Source organism: Aulostomus chinensis, chromosome 14 (assembly GCF_037954235.1).
Source record: "Aulostomus chinensis isolate RoL2024-O1b breed Wild chromosome 14, RoL_Achi_v1.0, whole genome shotgun sequence".
Taxonomy (NCBI): Eukaryota; Metazoa; Chordata; class Actinopteri; order Syngnathiformes; family Aulostomidae; genus Aulostomus; species Aulostomus chinensis.
Genome location: NC_141333.1, coordinates 9202036 through 9226032, shown reverse-complemented (window position 1 = coordinate 9226032; position 23997 = coordinate 9202036). Strand labels below are relative to the sequence as shown.

The following is a 23997-nucleotide window of genomic DNA, read 5'->3' as shown; positions in this document are numbered from 1 at the left end:
GGATCTCATGGATGCTGACGTCTTCCATTTCCCTTTGTTCTCTGTATTCTGTCAGTTGAACAGTCAAAAATTCAGTCCACCGTGTTGAAATCAGGGTTCGAATTATTTGAAAGCTGAAAAAGTGAATGAAAATTCAATGAACTGAATCCTGGAGAAGGGGTTCCAATTTTGGAGGAATGCACTTTATGGCAGTTTTTCAAGACACTTCATGTGCCTTTATGTTTCCTCACAAAACATATTTTAAAGTATTTTGCATGATTTGCAGACACTTTTAAAAAAGATAGTCACTTGATCATGACATATACACTGTAATTAACGACACACCAGAATAGAGAAACAAAAATATTCTCAGAGACATTTTGAGGAAATAAATAAACAGCAGGCAGCACAGTGGTGCAGTGGTCAGCGCTGTTGCGTCAAAACAACAAGGTTGGTTGGTTCGAGTCCCGGCTCGGGCACGGGATCTTTCTGTGTGAGTCTCCATGTTCTCCCCGTACCTGTGTGGGTTCTCTCTGGTACTCCAGCTTCCTCCCACAGTCCAAAGACATCAAGAGGGGACGAGGCTGATTGATACCCTAAATTGACCGTAGGTGTGGCTGTGAGTGTGAATGGTTCTCACACGAAGGCTGCTGGGATAGGCTCCAGCCCCCCCACGACCTTTAACAGGATAAGAGGTAGAAAATGGATGAAATAAACAGCAGAGCAAGTTAAACCACATGGTTTTTCTTCCAACTGAAACAGGAAACTAAGTGCTGAACAAGGAAGCCACAAACATCAGCTTGTTCTCTTTTCCCGTAATACCAGATTAGTTGATATCTGCAAAGAAGAGCGAGCTTAGGATGTGAAGGGTGATTCTTGCTTTTATGTGGACGATCATTTTGTATTGCGGCCAATGTAGCTATATTTCTAGCAGTTCTCCTAAAGGCCTAAGGTACAGGAATGGTAAATTGAATTGCAATATGTCATTTGTGATTTCTATTATATCCTGTGTATCATTGTAATGAGTACCTATATTTTTTATGACCGTTATTCCCCTGGTGGTGAGTGTATTTGATGGACATTTTGCTTATGATTCGAAAAAAAACATATGTGAGGAAAACTGCAATGAAGAGAGTGAGGCTGTTTTATAATAAAATTAGACAGTTTGGAGGCCTGAAAATAATATTTTCTTTATCAAATGGGCAAATGTGTGCTTTCATATCATGTGTTGTAAAATGTATTAAACTAAATAAATGTCCAGCTTTGTCTTTGGAACAAAGTCACTTCAGTTGTAAGGCAGAAGAGAAAGACACAGATGCAAAAACAAAACTGTCAATAGTGAGGCCTATAGTTGAATAAAACAGGAAATCCTTTTTGAACACTTCCTGCCAAGACACACACACACACACACACACACACACAGAAGTCGTAATCCCTGGTTTACTGGAGCAAATCATCTAGATGAGGATTTGTGCTGTACAAACGTAAAGGTAATGATATTTTTTGGTACATATTATTTTGATCTTTAGCCGTGAAAACTGTGAATAGAGGGGTTTCTATAAAAATCTACTCATATCTAATATCAACTTAAGTGCTTGTTCTGGCTTCTTCTTTGTGGCTGCTGGTTATGATAAAGTGTCTTTAACTATACGACGTAAATACATACTGATCATGTCAGAATTATTTATCTTCATTATTTCTTTCCAAGAGAAAGTTATCTGCTTTTAACTTGATAGCTTTTGACAAGATATAAATAATTTATGATACACTGCGATCTGTGGCCTTGATTCACCCACGGCGCGGTGAGCAGTGTCTTCTTTTAGTAACGGAAATCCCCGTTAATCTACATTTGACATGTCAGAGACAGAAAAGAGGCACTGTGACAGACATTCATACAAAAACGGATTGTGGTCTTCATGATAGTGAAAAATGGTGGGGTTAAATAATGTGAGTTTTGATTGTGAATATGTAACTTTTGCAGTTCTGAATCACTTTTCCTTTACACAAGAGGTTTAGCTTGTAAGGCGACTGGTTCCGTTAAATCCAGGCTTCGGGTTTTGGGTTTGCGTCCGAATCACATCAGGCGCAGCTTCAGGTGTGGTTTAGGTGACAGTGAGACTGCTGTTCAAAACAATGATGGCGGCTCCTTAGGAGATTCGCAAAGATGCTAACCTGCTAAGCATTTCATGGGTTGGAAGGTGATGAATTTTTAAAATATATTTTCAGCATCATTGAACCTCACATGGCTGCACAATACACAATTCACAAATATATTGGGAAAAGAGTTTATTTGCTTCCCTGCTTGGATAAGAAGCCGGGATGCATGCTGGAAATAAGCTTCAACGACATGCTCTTTTTTTGTCCGTTATTTAATCTGTATGTAACATCTGCAAGGTCGCATTTGGAAAAACAAACACAAACTAAGCAGAAGTGATGTCATGTTTATGCTGTGTGCTAAGTATGAAACTACAGCTTGCAGTTCAGGAAGTGGGTGGTGACAGCTGTGTTCCAGATGTGACAAAGTCAACCCTTCCACCACCTCTGAACTCTAACTAATATCACATTTTGACACGTATACAGAAAAAAGCATTGGTTGAATCCAAACAAAACCTGAAATGTAAAAATGAAGGCGTGTGACCCGTTTCTGCTGATCAAGAAGAAGCCAGAACAAAATCCTCTTGAAACACAGTTTTTAAGTTGAACAGAGACTGGAGTGCACACAAGGAGAAACAAAAAAAAAAAAAGAAAAAGAAAAAAGGTCTATTGTCATCTGTGTTGATTTGACTCTCAGAGGTTCACCATGGATCTCAGCGAGGAAGAGTCAGCCCCTCTGATGATCAGAGACCGGGGAGGCAGCCAGAAGTCCAGTACCAGCGCTGATCCCGGTTTGCAAGTACATCTCTACTTTTTCCTCCCAACAAAGGATTCAACAACAATTCACATATCATCTGGCCAAATCTCTGCTGAAAACGTCTGCATCCAAGCAGCCAAAAACTGTGGTGAGATTTCACATTCGGGATGTAATGAAATGAGATAATTGGAGCAGATGAATAGACTTCTGTTATTTCTGTGAATTTAAATATTCTGCATTTTTCCTTCCTTCTATTAGTTGCTATAGAAACATATATTTTTCCTCTTCTGTTTGAGATGCTGCTGTCATGCACAGTGGTTCGCCATGTTCTGCAGTTTTCTGTGATTCCTCCCTCCAGGAATCTTACCGGTTCATCTAAGTCTTTTCGGTTTGGCATCTGATGATCTTTCATTTTGGTATCCTCCATCACATGTGTTCAATGCAGAGGAGAACACACAAGTCCACTTCAGAGTCAGGTGAGGAGGAAGTCAATATTTCCCTCAGTTGTTCAAGCATTTGGAACCCTTGACAGATCTCGTCCTGCTGACAAAACAAAACTTCCTCTCTCACAATAATATATGACATCGACATGGAATGTAGTGGTGTAACCCTCTTCACTGCATTTCGAAGAACAAATCTGCACTTTGGAAGTAGTATTGTGCTTCGTCAAAAAACAGCATAGTGAAAAATTAATTCGTTTTTGGTTTGCAGGTTTTTCTTTGGAAACTGGTTTGGACAAGGGCCGCGGATGTCGTACCGCTACAGTCTGACCAGAGACAGGATCAGTCCAGTGCTCGACTACGCTGTCATCAACTATCTATTTTCTCAGGTACACTATCATATAATGTTTTGTTCATTTCAGTGTGGAGTTTGCATGCTCCCCCTGTGCCTGTGTGGGTTCTGCAAGAGGGGACGAGGTTATTCAGATACTCTAAATTGACCGGAGGTGTGGCTGTGAGTGTGAATGGTTGTCTGTCTCTATGTGTTGGCCCTGCGATGGACTGGCGACCTGTCCAGGGTGAACCCCGCCTCTCACACGAAGGCTGCTGGGATAGGGTGAAAAGATAAAGAGGAGTGATGTTCTCACGCACACCCTCCTACAGCGGTTACTATCACATCCGTTTTTCAGTTTTGTACCGATTTTTGAAACTGTATGTGGTGCCTCAAGCGCCTTTTGAATACAGCAATGTTTCTAACAGTGAAATGCTACAATCCATTACATGCATATTATTCACAAGCGACTGATTTTATTGGGGTGCATAGCTACGAAGTGACTTCATCACCAGTGAGGCGGGAGTGTCCCCACCTTTGAGCGCTCAAGATGAATGCCTTGGCCTTGCAGTGCTGGACTTGTGGAGGATGGCAAAAGAGCGCAATCAGAGTGTACGAGATGTCTGCAAGACCGTCAGGTACTTAGATTTAGATACTGTTGATATTTTTTAGAATTTAAAGCCTGAAAACCATAAAGATATTATATAATATAGACGACGTATTAAGCTCTGAACCAGCCCTACTTTAAATAATAATAAAATATTTCAGAAGGAGTTTGTTGCAAATCTCAAATTCGTTGCAGTTTGTCATTGCACCAAATTATATGCCCTTTATTTTCAGCTACAAATCTTGCCTTCCTAAGTCACATCGCCATGACATCCAGAAACGCAACCGTCTGGACCGTTATCGAATCCGAAATATCTTCAAGCGTTTCTTGAGGAAGCTCGGAAACAGCAAAGTGGACGAGTGCATCTTGAAGTTTAAGTACCTGGTTGAACTGGCTGGCATCGTACCCACCCTAGGCAGTGAAACCTTCCACGTTAATGCCTCCTTGTCCCATTCTGATGTAACTTTCACGCATGTGCAAGTTACCGGGGAAACTGGACTCCAAACCAAAAGTTGTGACCCTGATGGTTCTCTGGTAAGAACAAGATCCTGTTACATTTGAGAAGCTGTTTGATTACTTTACTACTTTCTATTACTCTTGTGAGGTTAACATTTGAATTACTGCTCAAATTTTCCTCTACTTTTTTCCCTTGCCCCCCCCCCCCCAACTTTTACAACTTTTTTTAGTGCCAGACAGTCCAGTAGGTACCTCTCTCCTGTCTGCATGCATTCTGGAGCTCCAGAACCAAATGACTGACTGCTATTTAGCTTACCTGCAATGAACACAAGTGATGGAGCAAAGGGTCTCCTAAGTCATCAAATAAACGCTTCTCCAAAGCAGTCTTTACCTTCAATAATCAGGGGTTTTGTGTTCCTTTACTTTAACCACACAGTGCAGTAGGTTATTGCATTTTTTGCTTTTGGGGTTTTCGCGAACAGCAACATGACACTCGCTTTGAGTTTCAACTTTGACCTCGTCTTTTAAGAGTGTACTTTATGGCAACCAGTGAACACTTCACAAAGTCAGTTGTACACGCTCAAGCATTGTTACTCTGTAGTTACTGAGTCATGAAAAACTCCACTGTAATTCTTCACTTGCAGGAGTGGCAAACCTTCTGCGACTTCCAAGAAATCATTGACATCAGTATTAAGAGGGTGTGCCAAGATCAAGTTCCCCAAGACAGTAGGATGGTGACAATAACACGCAATGATGACAGATGCCTGGTGAGGGCATAGTTTTTTTTGTCACAGTCAAACAAACATACTGTAATTAAGCCTTATTTCTTTAATGCACACATGTGATTTTCACTACAGGAAGCAAGTTTCCAGAGTCTTAGAGAAGCTCAATCGTTTGTGTCACTTGTTGATGGCTACTTCAGACTGACCACAGACTCCAGCCACTACTTCTGTCAAGACATTGCCCCACCGAGTATTCTGGAGGGTGTCAAGCACCACTGTCACGGCCCAATCATGTGAGTCATTATGATAACATTTAATGAAGTGCAATGATCTTTCTCTCTCTCTCTCTCTCTCTCTCTTTCTCTTTCTCTCTCTCTCTCTCTCTCTCTCTCTTTCTCTTTCTCTCTCTCTCTCTCTCTCTCTCTCTCTCACACACACACACACACAAACACTTGTTTTAGAAATATCTTTCATGTCTTCTCTGATCAGATCAGAGTTTGCGGTCAACAAGCTGAAAAAGTCAGGATGCAAAGGCGGAGTGTTCCTTCTCCGTCAGAGTCCAAAAAACTACAACAACTTCTTCCTCACCGTTTGTGTTCAGGTAAAACGTCCTGCTGAGGCAAAGTAATGGATAAGTCTGTTTTTATTCTGAAGAGTGGCTCACTAGATTCTACACATTTCTATCTACTTCATAAACGTGGTGACAAAAAAGATCTTGACCAAAAAAAACCCCAAAAAACATCAACATTATTCTACCAAGAGCCACAATGAAGCTCTTCCAACCAGTTCCAGATTCAAGAATGCTTTTTTGAACACAGTTTTTCTTTCTACAGACTCCCCTTGGACTTGATTATAAAGACTGTCTCATTATTAAAAATGAGCATTATCGTCTTCCTGGTGTCCAGAAATCCTTTTCCAGCTTGAAAGAGCTCACCAGCTATTACCAACACAACAAACTGCTGCTGGCTGAAGTGCCGGTCAAGTTATCCTGTTGCTGTCCACCCCGACCCAAAGGTACGCCGGACACATGAGGTTCCCCAACTTCATATCACTGTACCTAATGTTTTTTTTTTTTTCTTTGCCATTGTCACAATCTAAACAGCTTTGACTTAAGGCCCAAGTGTGTCCAATCAGCTGTAATAGCAACTTGAATGATTGAGTCCTGATCCGTGTTTTACAAGTACAATATTAGCTGTTTTCTTAAATAAAACCAAGAAACTGCTGCGATAGTGGCGTCATTTTTACCCTAAATTATTGGCTAAATCATCCAGGTTTATAAACCCTATCTTGTATATAAGAGCTACATGTAACACTGCTATGAACAGAGGTAAGGACACTCCTAGGGGACATATAAATTCGTTAAAAATATCATGAACTCATGTAGCAGTTCAACACCGCATGTGTGTCTTCTTATCGTATAACAGTGAACCTGTTTTCCTCCCTCAGAGCTCACAAATCTCATCATCATACGTAACAGCAGCTCGGTAGAAGCTCAAGGTTCTCCGACACTTGCAAGGAACAAGTTCAGCAACGTCCAGTTCCACATGATCAAATATGAAGACCTGAAATGGGTGAGGTGACCGATTGAACTGCTCCTCCAATATCAGCACGTTAGCTACGCTCATGTCGTGCTGCTTCTATTGCTAACACTCCTTGGTTTTATCATGAATGAGCGTATGATTCAGGACGCTCCGTTTTCCACTCTTCCTTTTGCATTTGAGTCAAAAGGATCCGAGCGCTTGAGGATAGATGAAAGTTGGATCTCATTTCCGTTTGTATTTCTCCTGTCAGAATGAAAGCCTCGGACAAGGATCCTTCACTCGCATCTTCAAAGGATACAAAGCCGACAGTCAAGACGGGGAGAAACCCATGACAGAGGTTCTTCTGAAAGTGCTGGACGTTGGTCACAAGGACTGCTGGGAGGTGAGGCTCTCCGGATTGCAGTACATTTGTTGAATGATGATGGGTTTGCACACAAGCTTAAGAACTGAACCTTTGATGTTTTATTTTGTCGGTTTCTCAGTCATTCTTTGAAACTGCCAGCCTTATGAGTCAGATCTCCCACAAACACCTCCTCCTTGTTTATGGCGTCAGCATTCACGGGGCGAAAAGTAAGTGTGGTTCCACACAACCATTATTTAATTTGCTCAGGTTTGCTGATGTGCTTCCCTGCAGAGGATGAGAGCCGCTGTGACTGTCGTCACATTTCCACGCTGTTATCGTTTGATCTCCTTAGTCACTGCGTTATTTTGATACCTGCGCTTGACAAGCTTTTGGGGTAAACATTACATTACAGCTTGGTAATTAAGTGGTAATAGTGGCATAATAGGTATGTAATAATGAAGTAATAACAAGAATGTAACAAAGTGATTATTAGTGGGTAAAATCTGAATGAAATTAATGTAATGTGGTAATTAGCAGCCTGAGTAATGGGATAATGATGGGGAACATGTTTAAAGCTAGTAACAAGCTGAAAATATTCCATAGCATATATCAATGTGTTGTTGTGATGCATAAAATGGTCAGATCAGTAATATAGTGAGATTAATACTGTCACAAGCTGATAATAGTGAGCGAATATCGGTTGTTGTTCTCACAGTGTTATTGAATTAAATCAGCGTTGGCCTTGAGAATTCCATGGAAATCCACTGAATTCAAAACTGATTATTTCCATGGTATAATCCCAGAATTCCTCCTCACTTATTTCCAAATATTCCTGTGTTGTTTCATGGTGATACCGTAGAGTTGGTATGGTCAGTGCTATTGACTTGTTGAGTGGAAATACCTGTGGCAGTTTCTGTGTAATAACCATGAATCAGGGCTGCAAAATACTTTATATCTGCCAACAACAACAACAACAACACCAACAACATGTATGGAGGTAACTATCAAACGAATTCATTTTTGTTCTTGTTGAGCAACATGATTCTCTTCACCTCACATGACCGCAGCTCGGTCCTTTCTCTCGTGTTTGTGTGGAAGTACAGCTGTAGAAACAAACGTCGCTGTGCCTTACAGACATCATGGTGCAAGAGTTTGTCAAGTACGGGGCCCTTGACCTTTACTTGAAGAGAGCCAGATCCAAGTCAGTGAGCTGGAAACTTGACGTAGCCAAACAACTCGCATGTGCTCTCAACTTTCTGGTAAGATCCACGACTCCACTTTTTTTTTTCAAACAAATACAGTACAATGCAGGATTTGGTGATTATTTAATATGCAGCTTTACTCTCTTGTATGCATGTGTAGAAAATAATTTAAACAAAATCTGTACTGTAATCCCTGTTAAGTGGATGACAACATGATGACTATCCACATTAATGCAGTAACTAAATAGCTAACTTGATTCTCCTCTTGCAGGAAGAAAATAACATCATACATGGAAATATCTGCGCAAAAAATCTGCTGCTGGCCAGAGAGGGTGACCCATCCCAGGGCACCACCCCGTTCATCAAGCTGAGCGATCCAGGCATCAGCATAGCCATGCTGGGCAGAGACAGTAAATGTTACCTTTCATTATGATCATTTGTCTGAAACCATCATTCATCAGGATTATCTACAGAGTAGAAAACATTCAGTTAACGCCAACCTGCTGCAATCATATTAGCACACATGCTGCGGGGAATCCAAGCCCCGGTACCAGCGGGGGCACTGTACATGCCTCCAGCTCTGTGAGTACCAAGTCACCTAACATACCTCCTGAGTTTGAAGCTTATACAATGAGGTGGAGTTTCATTTAAAAACAAAAAATACAAAAAAAAATCCCCAAACACAAATTCATTTTTCAACACATGATACAATTAGAAAAGTAAAAGTGTTTCAAATGAATGAATACATAAATTCATAAAAGATGTGCTAGGTTGTTTTTTTTAATCATTTCTGCCTGGAGCACATGAATGCAATCAAATCATGGGTAATTTAGGATAAACTTGACATGCATTAGTTAAGAACCTAAGGAGATTATCTATATATTTACATGTTTGTGGAAATGTTTTCTCAGTTATGGCAGACAGAATTCCCTGGGTGGCCCCTGAGGTCCTGGAAACTCCAGAGAATCTGAGCCTGGAGTGTGATAGGTGGAGCTTTGGTGCCACAGTGTGGGAAATCTTCAACAGTGGGAATCCTCCGCTGCAGGGCTGCGACCTGGACATGGTACTTCACCTGTCACAAGTTACTAAACTGTACTAAACAAGCTGAGGGCTGATCTGGCAAGAGAGACAGAAATCAAATCAGATGAATGTTCACGTTAAACTTTTAGTAATCCCTGCTTATACTCTTTAAACCGTTAAACCTCCTCAGAAAAACTCAGATGTGTCAAAGTAGTGCTCGTGGGAAAAACTAGTCGAATAAAAGTCAGAGCTTTCTCAGCATATTTTAGTTGCCGTCATCGAGTCTGTGAAGGAGGACAGTATACAAGAGGGTTTATGCTCCTGTTTTAGTTCTGGTTGTTCATGACTGACAGAAAAGCTAGTGAACAAACATAAAAGCTTCGTCAAGCTGAGATATAATTAGTACATCACACTGAAACACAGCCACAAGTAACAAGCAAAACACATTTTTCACAATTCATTAGAGGAAATTCTTTCACTTGATGGCACCTTTTTTATTTTTCCCAAGAAAAAAAATAGAAAAAAGATCTGAACGATAATAAAAAATAATATTTCATGTGAGCTCAAATACACCACCAAGAGCAGATAAAGCTCTTGTCATGTCGATATTGTGCTGTTGATGGGGTTTTGTTTGTTTGTTTGTTTGTTTTGCTGTAGAAGCGACATTTTTATGCAACTTTCAAGCAGCTGCCCCCCTCCCAGTGGATGGAACTGGCTGATCTGATCGCTCAGTGTATGGACTACAAGGCAGCCTTCAGACCTTGCTGCCGCAGCATCATCCGCCAGCTAAACAGTCTGATCACGTCAGGTCGGCTCGCTCTCGTCTTCTTTTTCTACTCTGACTCCTCTGTCGTGGATCAGCAGCACTGTATCCACATTTTCATTAAAACGTAATCATTGTTGTTTGTTTTAACGGCAGACTACGTGATACTTCATGCGGTTGAACCCGTCACCCAGAGCCCGGCGTGGAGAGCCCTCAATCCTGCTCCACATGAGAAGACATTATTTGAAGAGAGACACCTGCGTTACATCTCCCTACTGGGAAAAGTAAGCGCGATCTCATTCGGTGCATCTGAAACTTATTTTGAGATTAGCTTTTATTTTAGCATCCATCCATGTTTCAAGTCAGAGCAGTTTTACTGTATGTGATGTGTAAATGCAAATCCGGCAAAAGGCCTTTAGAGAATTTTCTGTTTCCTTTGTTTTTTCTTTTTTAATTTAAATTTAAAACCCTGATGTAGCAGTTCAAGCTCTCGGGCAAGACAAGTCACTATCTTTGTTGAAGTGCTTCCAAAGTGGATTTGACAAAGACTGATGATTCCCAGTTTCAGGGAGGTTTGTCAATTCTATAGTCAAACAGATGGAGGTAGAGGATGTTAGCTAAGCTGCCGCCAAACACTTTTTCTTCACTGGCTATGAAAATGTGGAGGGGCCCCTTGTTGGTCTTTGCCCGGGGCCTCCAAATGATTACAAATGCCCCTGGTGGGGATCATTCATAACACACTTGAATGTCACTATGATATTGTAGGGTTACAGTTTCAGAAACTTAACTTTATTTGTTATTTGGGTTTGTTTTTTTGTTTTTTGTTTTTTGCTCCAGGGAAATTTTGGAAGTGTTGAACTTTGTCGTTATGACCCACTGGGTGATAACACCGGTGAGATGGTTGCCGTGAAGAGGCTGCAGCCCAATAAACAGTCGACTCTGGAGGACTTCCAGAAGGAAGTCAAAACTCTCAGCATTTTGCACTGCGACTACATTGTCAAGTACAGAGGAGTGTGCTACGGCATGGGTAATAAACATAAGCAAAGAAACAGTGCTTGGTGTAGAAAGGTCAGGGGAGACACTGATGAGGGCATGTAAATACTGATTATTATCCTCATTATCATAGAAATAATTACAGCTTTGAATTAACAGAAAGCATGTTGTGTTGTTTGGAACGGAGCCATAATTTGCCTTTGTTTTAAAAATGTGTATCTTCGCATCTTGAGTTTATTCATGAAACTACCTACAATATTTCCTTTTGTCTATTTCAGGTTTTGGTCACTTTCGGTCCCGGCAGAATATTTTGTTCTATATAATTTACCCTGTAATTCTTTTCACTGTTAATTTAAGCATTAAATTTAAAGTTCAACTTGGCTGACAGCGATTTAGGACTCGAGCTGTCTGGGAGTATCTGCTGGGGTTTGGATTGATTTTAGAACTGCTTCAATGTTCACAGGTCACCTCAGCATGAGTTTGGTGATGGAATACCTCCCACACGGAAGTCTTATTGGCTACTTAGAGAATAATCAACTCAAAATCAACACCAGGCGCATGCTGCTGTTTGCTTCACAGATCTGTAAGGTAAAAATCAGACATGTGAGCTCGAGTATCCCCCTGACTGCCACTGCATCCATTCGCTGACAGAGTTCCCGTGCAAAGTTTGAATGTCAGCTTTCATTTTTTTAAAAAACAAAAAACAAATACAAAATAATGACACAGATTTTACGCCACTATGAAATCATTCATGACTAAGCAGTTTTATTCGGCAGGATTTTTGCTCCAGCATTAATAACATTACAACCCAACCACTAATAAGATTCTCAAGGGTCAACGAAATAAAGAACGAACGCAATCGTTTTCTCTGTTCAGTATAATAAAAAAAAAGACTGAAGAGTTCACTTTCTGCAGGTTCGTGTATGTATTTCTTATTTTGTAGTTCCATAATACAGCTTCATTGTCATCTCTGAGATTCTATCTAAAGTCCATTGTGCAGAAACTTATATATTAAAAAAAAAGACATAAGTAGATTTTCATTCCTCTATTTTTACATTTTCCAGGGCATGGAGTACCTGCAGACCTTGCGTTACGTGCACAGGGATCTCGCAGCCAGAAACATCCTTGTGGCCAGCGAGTCGCTAGTAAAAATAGCTGATTTTGGTCTGACAAAGATTATTCCTATGGACAAGGAATACTACCGGGTCACACAGCCAGGAGAGAGCCCTATCTTCTGGTAGGTTTCCTTCTTCTTTTAAAATCTCAAATTAATCTTGTTTTGAATCTTGTTGCTGTGAACGCTTCAAGGCAATGATTGCAGAGTTGTTTTCGCAGGATGTGATTGGTATTGCAAGAGAGAGAAAATGTGCCAACTGACTTAAGTCCAAGTTTGCAGGGACATACACAGATCAGCGAGAATTGCATGGCGCATCGGTTCAAACTCCTTTTATTGCCATGATTTATTATTGCTCAATAGCAACCAGATGTGCCTACAAATCTTTGTCTTCTGCCTCAGTGTTTGTTTTGATTCAGTCACTTTGACTTGCTCATGTAAAAAGAAAAACAAAACTACAGGCGTTTCCCCCCTGTGCGCTGATGCTTTATGTAATCATTGTGTTTTTGTTGGTGTTACAGTCAGCCTGAAGGTACAAAGTGAAAGTAACATTTGAACATTTCAAAAAGCCAGCTGATTTCAGGACTTTTTAGGATATGACAAGCTGAAACGTTGCCATGTCATCATTCTGCCGGCGTTCCTCCACTCGTGGTTTTGCAGGTACGCACCAGAGTCCATCGACGAATACAAATTCTCCCAAAAATCAGACGTCTGGAGTTTCGGAGTTGTTCTTCATGAGCTCTTCTCTTACTGCAACATGAACTCCAGCCCTAAAAGAGTAAGCTTCATCACTGAACCAGCATAGGAAGTATTCCAGAATTATCCAGGGTAGTGAATAATCACTTACTACACTTGTCTTTCTTTCTTTCTTTTTCGTTTTAGCTGTGTATGCAGGCGATTGGACACCATGTGCAGGGTGCATCCATTTCAATGCATCTGGCAAATATTCTAAAGGACAACTGGAGGTTGCCTGCACCTGCTAACTGCCCACCCAAGGTATGACACTCTATATGGCTTATCATGATGTAAAGGTCCCTCGCTTACCTTCAGCATAAAAGACGACATTATACATTAGAGTCAGGGCCATCAGCAGGATGAGTCCGTGCAATGGGTGTGATGAAGAATGCAGCAACAGTGCATACCTCCACCCTGCTAGATCCACTGAGCAAGAAGGTGGTGAAACCTGATATTACTTGGACAATGATGGAGCAGACGAGTGCGCCCACAAGGTGGTGCTAGAGAATACATACGGTACTTACATATGCTGTGTGTGTAGATTTAATGAATGGGCCTTTCAGCTATTCAGTGAGCACAAAATATATTTGTAAGACATGTAAACAGTTGTGCTGTATTTGTTTCTCACTGTAATGCCACACAGGTCTATGCCTTGATGAAGCAGTGCTGGATGTACAACTTTGAGGAGCGGCCGTGTTTTTCCAACCTGGGGGACCAAATTGAACTGATAATGATGGAGGAAAGAGAAAACTTTAAAGGCTAAGTAAAGCAGCAAGGAACCTTTTTAATCAAGCATATTGTTTTGGTACAGTTTTCAAACAACAGTTGTTAAAACCCTGCACGGCAACAAAGACCGCAGCAGATTAACCAGAAAGAAAGAAGTGACTTGGATGCAGCGTGTATTCGATGAAGAAGAACATAGCGGATTTGAGTGGCATTCATGTAAAAAACAAAACAAAACCCCCCCCCCAAAAAATCACACTCATAAAGTGAGAAACTGTGCAAGACAGTAAAATCTTACCATAATATCAGTTTATGATCACTCAAGGGTTCACATTTGCTCAAAAATCCCATCTTGTACCCCAAGAGGGTTTGCAATCTTCCTTGTTCTTGAATGTGTTGTTGTATTCCTGAAGTAAAGAATATGCTCGATATACTTGGTTGTATTATTTGAAAAAAAAAATCTGCAAAGAATAGAGCAGCAAAATCTGATGATGACACTGTGGGTGTCAAATTTGAAGCCTGCGAACTTGTAAAGGACGACTGCGTGTGGACCACTTCAACATGACTTTTAATGCTCGGAGAAATTAAATCCACAGATATACCGGATGTGTTTGTTTACTTTTGATTCAACCCAACGCTTCACGGCGTAAGAACCTCTGATCTCTGAAACTCATCACTGGTTGACGCAACACCTCAGTGGGTTTTTTAATGCGTCGCTCACCTAATGCACTGCTTAGCAACATTATTTGTGGTCTACCGAGTACCAGCTGAACAAGTGCCTGCGTTTTTCCTTCACTTCACAAACATGATTGGCTTGTTTTTCTGCTGAATTTAGTCACATTTAATGAGTGGTGCATTATCTCTCCACAGCTTTAAACTGGTCAAGTTCCACGAGCGACACTATTCGCATTTTGTCAATTTAATCGCGAGGAGTCCCACAGGATAACAGGTGAATCGGTCCCGAGAGGCACTCACATTTACAGCAACTCACATTTGCATGCCTCCAGGTTGTGTGGTACACCGTAATTATCATTCTAAACTAAGTATCTTACAATACTACGTGCACCTGCCATTACATTATGTGTAGTGATGCTTGTGCTAGGGGAACCTTTGACAAACCTTTTCTGTGGATGTTTCGGCCAAGTTTGAACAAGTTGACAAATGTACACACATACCAGCTGAAAATTGAATGGCTCCAGCCCAACTGCTGTGCCACTTGTAGGAATGAAAAGGTATAAATGCATGATTTAGTAAAATATGTTCTTGGATCTTTCCAGGAAGAGAAAGAGGAGGAGGACTTCTACCTTTTTTTTGAGTTGTCACTTACCAGTCAGGCACAAAAAAAGATTTGTGAAAACCTCTGGAATAATCAGACACTTCCTGTTCTACTGGTTAGCCTGCAGTCTGGAGACCAACACTGGTTACGTATCATACGTATGCAGAGACGAATCGGTCAACTAATAAAGTCATTGAGAAAATACAACTCCTTGTTTAAATCAGACTGTTGAAAACAATTGCAAAACTCGCAAATGTTTTCTTAACAAAAATGGACACAAATTATATGTTATTCTTTTTCTTTATGCAAAAAAAATTGTCTTAAAAGTTGTTTATTTATGATAGATAATCCACAACATATAAACACAATAATAACAATTCTTCGTAATATATCACTTCAAATAGATCCACCCATGTGCATAACAAAAACCCACATTCATCAAAAAGGTACAAAAAAATGCTTTTATTTCAATGAATTGTTTTTTGTTTTTTTCAAAACTGCAGTTCCTCAAACAAGTCCTTGCAGACATTCCTGGAGTCTTCCAAAAATCGGAATATTTGATAGTACATAAGTTCGTACAGACACAGTTCTGCAATTCCATCAGTGTTTTCTGATAAAAGGCACTGAAACGATAGTCTCCTCATGTATGTTAACAAAAACTATCCACTTCATAATTTCTCTGTTACTTACAAATCTATGACCACAAGCTTGAATAAAAATATATAATTAACATTTTAAAAAAAACAAATAACCCTGAGAAATCGTGTTTTAATGAAATTTCTAGATGACTGCGAAAACAACAGTGTACGCGATAGCCCCGTTCACACATCCAGCTTGGACCCATGTGCACAGTACAACACAAAATTAGGTTTTAATACATACAACAACAACAAAAAATGTTGATTCATGATCACGGAGTTAAAGGACATTAACTTGTAACGTGGCGAAACACTTCGCTTTCATCACAACACCATTTCACTGCTAATGTTTAGTCTTTGGTTTTAAAGGACAAAAGGTAAAAATATACCTTTGAAATTTTCAGGATGATCTTACAGAGAACGAGTGGGAACAACCACGGCTTCTTAACGTCTCATTGTGCGGCGATGCCACATAATGCGAACTACTGGTTGCCACTGCAGAAACGAGGCCACTGCGAATCAGTTTCTATTCCTTTATGGGGTGAGGATACCAATTTCCTGGTTCTGCGAGGTGGGACGTGGCAGAAGGGTTGGTAGCAACAAAGACTGGAATTGGTAAACTTAGCATAATCCTTTTCCAACCCTCCTTCACCTGATCCTCAGAGGGAGACGAACATTTGAGAGTTTGCTAACCGGTTTCATAACCTCAATCAAGTTTATTTTGTGCCTTCAACAAATATAAGCTGTTGTCCAGTGAACAATAATGTTTTCCGCCGTCCGTGGTTGAAAGGGGAAGGTGTGTATTCACCATGGAACTAAGGATCCTCACATTGTTTCTGTGGTGCTAGCAAACAATTGTAACAGATATGATGCGGAGTTAGGGTGAGAGTAAAAACCACCACATGGAAGGGCCATGTGCTAAATAATATTCATAAAAATTTGCGGATGCAACAGTTTATTCATCCGACAGCTGCCTGGTTTCAAACTGCCAGGTAGCTGCAAAACATTACTTTTATGATTATTTACTCTGCAGTAAAAATAGTTCACCTGGGTAAATTTATGAAGCTTTTCATCTTTGGTCACTGGTGTTTGTGTTGCTTGAAACCAGCTGGTCTCCAGCACAAAGCAGTCATTGTCATCCAACACACAGCTTGACCCAGCAGTAAAGTAACAAGACAATAAATATCTGGCATACGTGAGTCAACAAACAGAGACATATTATTATTCTTCCCTTCTTCTGTCAATGTGAAATAAGGCATATCTTCTAAAACATCCCACAAAAAACAAACAGTTTGTCATTACTTTGTAGCTGTCAGCTGCTAAAAATGCTCCGTAATGGCTTTTGAATATGAGGTCCAACCTTTTCCTTCCAGTGAAAGTATTTCAACACTCTCTGTCCTTGTGTCTTGCTGCTCGGCCAATTTAAGTCATCAAAGAGGTTCTGCTGGGCGTTGTTGAAGCTGCTGTAAGAGAGAAGTGGGCGATAACAGTTCCTCGAAGTAAGAGTCTTTCCTGGAATCGTAGGACTCAGTGCAGGAAGCAAAGTGCCAGTCAAGTTCTATCATTTCCAGTTTGGTTCTGCTAAAGTATTTTCTTGACAGAACCACATTTCAGAGAGGGATCGTTGACTCGGTTCCACATCAGATACAACGGGCCAGGGAGGAATCTGTGTACCAGGAGAACGTCCCTGTAAAAGCAAGGATCATATCCATCCAGTTTGGAGGAAGGGACTCGAAATCCTGCTGTCTTCACACCCATATGGGAGGAAGGTGAGAGTCCTGCTTTGGCCAGGCACATCCCCATGTATACATCATCAATGGGTAGAAAAGGGATGGACTGGGACATGTTGTATATGACTGAAGCTGTGTAGCCAGACAGGAGGAAGCCCCCACCACCACAGTAAGGGGGGTATGACTCAGACTCCTGCACCTGAACTGGGATGTAATACTTGCTTAAAGGTGATCTAATGGGCCCCACATGTGTGATCAGGTGGCCAGTAAAAAGGTGTTGGCTTCCATTATTGCCCTTGAGACTTTGGAGGTACACAACCATTTCATTTGTGTTGACAAAGACGTCATCGTCACCGTTTAGCAGGAAGCGAGCGTTCGGACAGTTTCTCTCCATCCATTCCAGGAAGACTACTTGCTTCAAGGTGAGGTTGTAAAACGAGTCACTGAAGTCCCACTGAAGGATGTCGTTGTACTCGCGCTGTTCCACCTCCAGGAGCTTGTTCAACCTCTCTTTCTCAAAACCTTGATTCATCGTTCCTGCGATGAAGACCCTTCTGATCCACACACCGTTGTGTAACCTTTCTTTAGCCCAGGTTTTGCGCAGCACCTCTCGGCGTTCGTAGTTCTCTGGAGTGGTTTTGACAACCAGCAGGAGGAAGACTTCTGCTGATTTCTCAGCTCCGCCACATTTACCAGGAAGGTCCAGCAGCATAGGGTAATGGCGGCAGTGACGATAGTAGAGGAAGTTCTTTATTATATTGGGAAGAGAGTTGAAGTCTGTGACGTTGGCAGCAGAGATATTTCTTTGACATCTTGGCCAGTTGTAAACATAAGGGTTACTTTTGGGGGATATATTTTTTTGACTTGAGTCCACCCTCACACCATTATGAGTGAAGACTCTCTTGTGTTCTCTAAAGTCTTTGAAGAAATGGAGAACCAACAGACTAAGAGTTGCCAAAAGCAAGATATTTTTTGCTTGGATACCTCTCATTGTTGCAAATCTGTTGGGACAAAACAGAATGAAGTTCCATGAATCAACAAATCTCAGTCTGATGCAGTTCAGGTGTCCTGTAGTAGTTTCTTATCGGTGAGGGTGTGATGAACTCACCACCCATTGTTTAAAGAGCAAACATGCTTGTGCTGGTGACTGTCCAACAAAGGCAGAGTTCAACTTGTTTGAGAACAAGATGAAAGAACAAAAATGCATTTCGACTACATGTTTGCAGTAATCTGTCGTGTGGACTGAGAGATGGGGGAGAAGGGGGAAGTCTACCTCACTAAATTACCACAAGCTAAAACACATCACTTGTTTGACCATACACGGGACAATAAACACCATGATTTATGAGGCCACTTACATGCCCATGAAATGAGTGACGCATGTAAAACAGGTAATTAAAAACAGACAATCAGTACCTAATTGTAAAAGTGGAGAACAAAAATAAAACAGAGTTTTATGACACCACTGTGTGTGTTTAGTTTGCTTCATGTCAGCGCAGCGTCTGCTCTCTTTGTTTGGATGTGCATTCGTATGTTTACACCAATTAAAACTCCTCTATCCTCCTCCTCCTCCATTTTGATCAGAAAGGGTTTGGGTTTTTTTTGTTATTTTGTTTTGTTTTTTCCATTCCATGTGTTTCGCTGAGTTAATGTTTCATTTTGAAACAATGGACCTGAGCGAAAAGTTTGGCGGACGTGATAGAAATCTGGAGCTCGCAGAGCTGAAAACCTCCAACATTAATATGATTTCAAGGATGCACAATTTTGAAAAAGTAACTACACTTGGGATATCATGTGGCTTGTTAAAGGGAATCTAGATCTTTACAACATTATTCAGTCATTTTTAGAGAAAACCTGTTAAAAATGACAGCAGTGGGATTTTGGTGGAGATTTGTATCAAACACAGAGGTTTTCCTGAGTCTGCAGACGAGTACTGACATTCGCGCAGCACCAATGTATTTAATTTCAATGTGATTTTGACAAACCATTAACCTTTGATGAATAATCTACCCACCTGGGATTCAGAGATCGCTGTACAACGCATTGCAATTTGGATTGAATTTCAATGGATTGTGTAAAACTTCCTTCTGATGTGAGTTGGCACCATAACAATGACTGACTCAGCAATTAATTACAGTGGTATTATTCATCTTTTGTACTTCCTTCTAATGGTTAAACCAGTGCACATTTTACACTGCCAGGTAACTGAAGAGCTGGTTTCAGCTGCAGGTGGAAAATTTCCCATAAATGTGAGTCTTAAAGGTGTCAAGGACTGCCACACCACACATGCTTTCACGTGAGGTGCTGTGCCACACTCACAGCGTCTAGACGAAGATGCCTACACTCAAACAATAGTCCGATCACGTGTTGCCAGCTGGAGAAGACAAAGAACCAGCTGAGCGACACCTCCCAACACACGCAACCGTCAGCTGATCAGCAGCGCCCCCCCCAAAATCCACAGCTCCCATTGGGTGAAATCCACCACAGCCAGTCCCAAAGTGTGACGTCACCTAAAGTTCTGTCGACACAGAAACCCCAGAAACGTTCCGCTTCTGGCGTGGACCTTCACTACAAACGGCAAACCCGTCGCCGACAGAAGTACCGACAACAGCCTCCTCTAAGACTAGGCCTGATCCCGCGTGGCGAACACTCTAGTCTGAGTTAGAACACCTTTTAACTATTAGGCCTACGGGTTTCCTTCGCTGGACGAACTGATTTGTGGATGAACACCTTCTGAGACTGCATTCACTCTTCAGTTAATGGTCCTGTTTTCACTTCCCTTTTTTCAAATGTCCCATTGTCAGTGTTGTGGCAGGTTCTTCCTCTATCTGATTTCATCTTAGTCATTTATTGATTGACGTACAGTCCACCGCTCTCACAAAGGGCATACATGGCAATTATGTGTCCTTTTTAAGACCAAATGTAATTTATTAACATCTTGGCCATCAGCACATACAATTTTCTGATGATTTTGTTGCTGATTTCGGTAAAACAAAAACAACAAAAAAAGAATAGAAATAAAATACGAACAAAAATATGAATGCATAACTGACTAGAAACCCACAGAGACATGAGCTGTATCAGGGCGTAGCTTTAATTTGCAACTCAATCTAGATTAAAGCAAATTCTTACGCTAATCTTGACGAGGAAAAAGAAAAAGTTATGCCAGAGTGCTACAGCAGGAAGAAGAGCTATGCTACAGCTCTGAAGAATAAACCAAGCGCCGTCAAAGCTCGGGGGCCAGCAGCGACCTACAGGGGAGAGCAGACTGAGCCAAACAGCAGACGTGAGGTGGCTCAGATGCTGTTTGGGTGTGGGGTGTAAACACATCAGATGCTGTCATGTCTCCTCCGCCTGGGTGGAATATGTTACATAGGAGTTGTTAAACATTTAGTCACTGGATTAAGCACCGAACTTGCGAAATACATATCCAAAAGGAAAAACAAGTTATCTTCAAACAAAGTTGTGAAATGACAGATCTGTGTGCCCTGCCTTCGTAGCAGATAAGCCTCGCCCTGTTACTGCAGGACAAATCTTTGAAGCATTTATCACTCCACCTCTGAACACAGCAGCTATATATAGCTGCCGTAAGTCTGCCGGTTTACTTGAAATGCACAACTAAATTGCTCAGTTAGGGAGACATTTTGGTTTTTCCACAATTTTTTTTTTCAACAAAAACGACTTTACTGTTGGTCACTGTTGCAGCAAACATGACAAGAAGTGTGTTCACGCACTGTCGGCCAGGGTCTATGTCTTGCTTCATGTCTTCTGCTTTCTTTTCCATTACATGTTTTTCTAGAATGTCTCCATCTGAGTGGCATTTCAGCTGACCTCATCTATGTTTCTACACGAGTAACTGATGATTTTCTTTTCTTTCTTTTTTTTTCAAATACACGTTTGAAAACTTGTAGTCATTTGGGTATCGAAGGACTTTTGGAAGAGCCACAAACGAGGAGAGCTTGAGCTAAAAGCTCTATGCCAGGTGACAGATGAATACACAGTAAGACGGTAGCAGTCACCACCTCCTCCTCTGTTCTACCTCATGACTGAAGTACACCAGAGGAGTCTGGTAGGATGGGATCAGCCACAACATCAAAACACTGACAGGTTTAATAATCAAAGCTCTTAACCACATTCAATAATAACTGACAAATGAAACCTGGTTTTAATTTGTGTTTCGAGTTTAGATGTGTGTGTGTGTGTGTGTGTGTGTGTGTGTGTATGTGTTATTGGCCAGTGGTTTACCTTTCGGCTAAAGTTAAAAATAGGACTAAACGCGGGTGCATTACGGGTTATTGTTAAATTAAGGGTTATTGTTAAATTAAGGGTTTGGGTAAGGGGCTAATTTAAGGCCTTTATGCCGACGAATGCTCCCACAAATGTAGCTGTGCGAATGTGCTTGTGTCAGCCTCCTTTAGACTCACGCGGCTATCAAACTGTCAAACGTTAGCTTTTATCAGCTTTTATTGGCAAACCGAAAACCATTTCCGCTTCTTTTTTTTAAAACCCCTTTGCAACTTTTCATTCTTTTTTTCAGTCGAACTGGGTTCGAAGGTTGTTGTTTTTTTATAATTAAACAAAACAATTCAATGATTACATGAAATAAGTTTAGTTATTTTTGACTGACTATGATGACACACTTGACATATAGTCATGAAAATTGTGACAGGATCAGGAAACCGCCCAACGAATAAAAACCCCACTTCCCAAGCGCGAAAAAAAAAAAAAAAAGAAGCCAGAATTGTGCTGCAGCCAATATGTGAACAGGCTGAGCTGGTTCGACGTCATTGTCAGAATAACACAACGAATAGTGCGTGGATCAGGTTTGAGGGCTGTATTGTATCGACTTGCCAACACAAAAACAGTGAAAATCCAGTACAAACGAAACTGTCCTCTAACTTTTATTTGCTCTTAACTATACAAGAAAAATACACACAAAAAAGGGCACAAGATGAAACACAACAGTGACGCAGCAGAATCAATAAAAGAGAGAGTTCCAACTTCAAGGAAGCCAGAGTTGCGCCGTCTCTCCTCTCTAAAGCGCGGCTGGCCCACACCGTGAACGTTTCATCATAAAAGATTAATTATGAGATGTGTTGTAGCATCTCAAATAGGTTTGATAGAGAGGGAGGGAGAGAAAGAGGGGTAGAATACAAATGCGTAACGGATACAGAGCATTTCTAGACTTAACAACAACAAAAAACATGTATTGTTTATTCGAGAGCTTCCGTCAGATTTGGCCGAAGGCAGCAGCGGGCGCGTGGTGACTGAAAGAGCCGGAATAAGTTGCAGTGTAAACGCGGGTGTGAGAGTACTTACGTGTTTAAAGTGCTACCTGCTGTCGTCGTCCGGACGGAGATAACCAGTAAATCTCGAGTGCAGCGGCATCACTATCCTCTCCTGGGCGGTGCCTGCCCGCTCATAAAGTCGCTGCAGCGGACACCGCTGCGTCATCCACGTCGTGTCAACGTCGTCGAAACGCATAAAGAACATGTGCTTTTGAATAGGAGCGCTCAGGAAACACATGAATCACAACACTGCAGTTTCAAATGTATATTTCATAGGTTTGTTTTTTTCTCCAAAAGAATCAGTGAGAAAAATGAAGAGAGGGAATGCTGCTATAATGCAGGAGGGTAAATTAGATAGGTTTATTTACTCAAAAGCTCATTCAGTCCTTTAGATATCGCATTAAAACGATGTTTAATCCAAATATACATGTCGAGCATTGGTACATGGGAGAAACTGAGCTCTGAGCTTTACTGTCCCGACTGATAGATGAGAGCTGGGCTCAGTTGTTGAGTGAATTCCATTGCAAAGATTTGCAGAGAATTTCTTTCATCAAGGAAAATAAGAATTGCACTTTATATCTGAGCTTTTTTTTTCTTCACACAAACACCCAGACACTAAGCAAATCTGTGTTCCAGTTGTCTTTAGAGTGGCTGAGCACAAACATCATAATAAACAAAAGTCAAATGAGAGTCATCATTAAGAATTATACTGTAGTAGTGGACTGAGACTTTCATTTCTGTTCTTGATTGTCCAGAGAGGAACCTTTATTTTGTTCAGGCTGGTTGAATTTTGCTGAGATGAAAAACAGAGAGAGAAAGGAGATCTTAAGAATATGTGGTTATTTGCAAATGTTCATTTATCAGTACAAAGATTACGCAGATTTATTTTCTCATGTCATTTTTGAGGAAGCGCCTGACTTTGCAGAATTACTGGTTCTGGTAAGATGTGCGTATATTTCAGAATTGAAAAACTCTTGTATTTTGTGAACATACTGAAACTGATAACAATCAGATGAGGAACTAACTGCATTTGTCCTCTGCTTCTCATCAGGGTTTAGAAAGTGTTTCTTCTCTATTTGTGTCATACACAATCAACTTCACACACACACACACACACACACACACACACACACACACACACACACACACACAGGTAAAGTGGCCATCTAGCAACTGAAGGGTTGCTGGTTCGATCCTCACTTCCCCCGGTGACCATATCGAAGTTTCCTTGAGCAAGATACTGAG

The 23997-nt window shown here is 41.0% G+C and overlaps 2 protein-coding genes across 2 annotated transcripts; one reads left to right on the top strand and one right to left on the bottom strand.

The window, feature by feature from the left end:
- Positions 1 to 1377: 1377 nt before the first annotated feature.
- Positions 1378 to 14754, top strand: jak3 (Janus kinase 3 (a protein tyrosine kinase, leukocyte)). Its single transcript, XM_086224424.1, has 24 exons — positions 1378 to 1469; positions 2771 to 2978; positions 3189 to 3306; positions 3542 to 3659; positions 4094 to 4239; positions 4442 to 4742; positions 5309 to 5431; positions 5522 to 5679; positions 5876 to 5987; positions 6220 to 6400; positions 6833 to 6957; positions 7178 to 7309; positions 7410 to 7497; positions 8405 to 8529; positions 8744 to 8882; positions 9384 to 9535; positions 10150 to 10300; positions 10412 to 10539; positions 11093 to 11282; positions 11712 to 11836; positions 12313 to 12485; positions 13023 to 13140; positions 13245 to 13358; positions 13741 to 14754. The coding sequence occupies exons 2-24, from the start codon at positions 2780 to 2782 to the stop codon at positions 13858 to 13860; spliced, it is 3336 nt and encodes a 1111-aa protein (XP_086080550.1). The 5' UTR covers positions 1378 to 1469; positions 2771 to 2779; the 3' UTR covers positions 13861 to 14754.
- Positions 14245 to 22934, bottom strand: LOC147249672 (N-acetyllactosaminide beta-1,3-N-acetylglucosaminyltransferase 3-like). The gene is made up of 2 exons (XM_086224428.1): positions 22784 to 22934; positions 14245 to 18465 (listed from the first exon to the last, which is right to left on the bottom strand). Exon 2 carries the CDS (start codon positions 18453 to 18455, stop codon positions 17316 to 17318), a length of 1140 nt encoding a protein of 379 aa, XP_086080554.1. The 5' UTR covers positions 18456 to 18465; positions 22784 to 22934; the 3' UTR covers positions 14245 to 17315.
- Positions 22935 to 23997: the final 1063 nt, after the last annotated feature.

Bases quoted from the DNA above. Each gene is read 5' to 3' on its own strand.
- LOC147249672 (XM_086224428.1), bottom strand. From the start codon at position 18,455: ATGAGAGGTATCCAAGCAAAAAATATCTTGCTTTTGGCAACTCTTAGT.
- jak3 (XM_086224424.1), top strand. From the start codon at position 2,780: ATGGATCTCAGCGAGGAAGAGTCAGCCCCTCTGATGATCAGAGACCGG. The intron at 5,680-5,875 runs GTGAGTCATTAT...TTCTCTGATCAG, and splicing joins CACTGTCACGGCCCAATCAT to ATCAGAGTTTGCGGTCAACA. The intron at 7,310-7,409 runs GTGAGGCTCTCC...TCGGTTTCTCAG, and splicing joins GTCACAAGGACTGCTGGGAG to TCATTCTTTGAAACTGCCAG.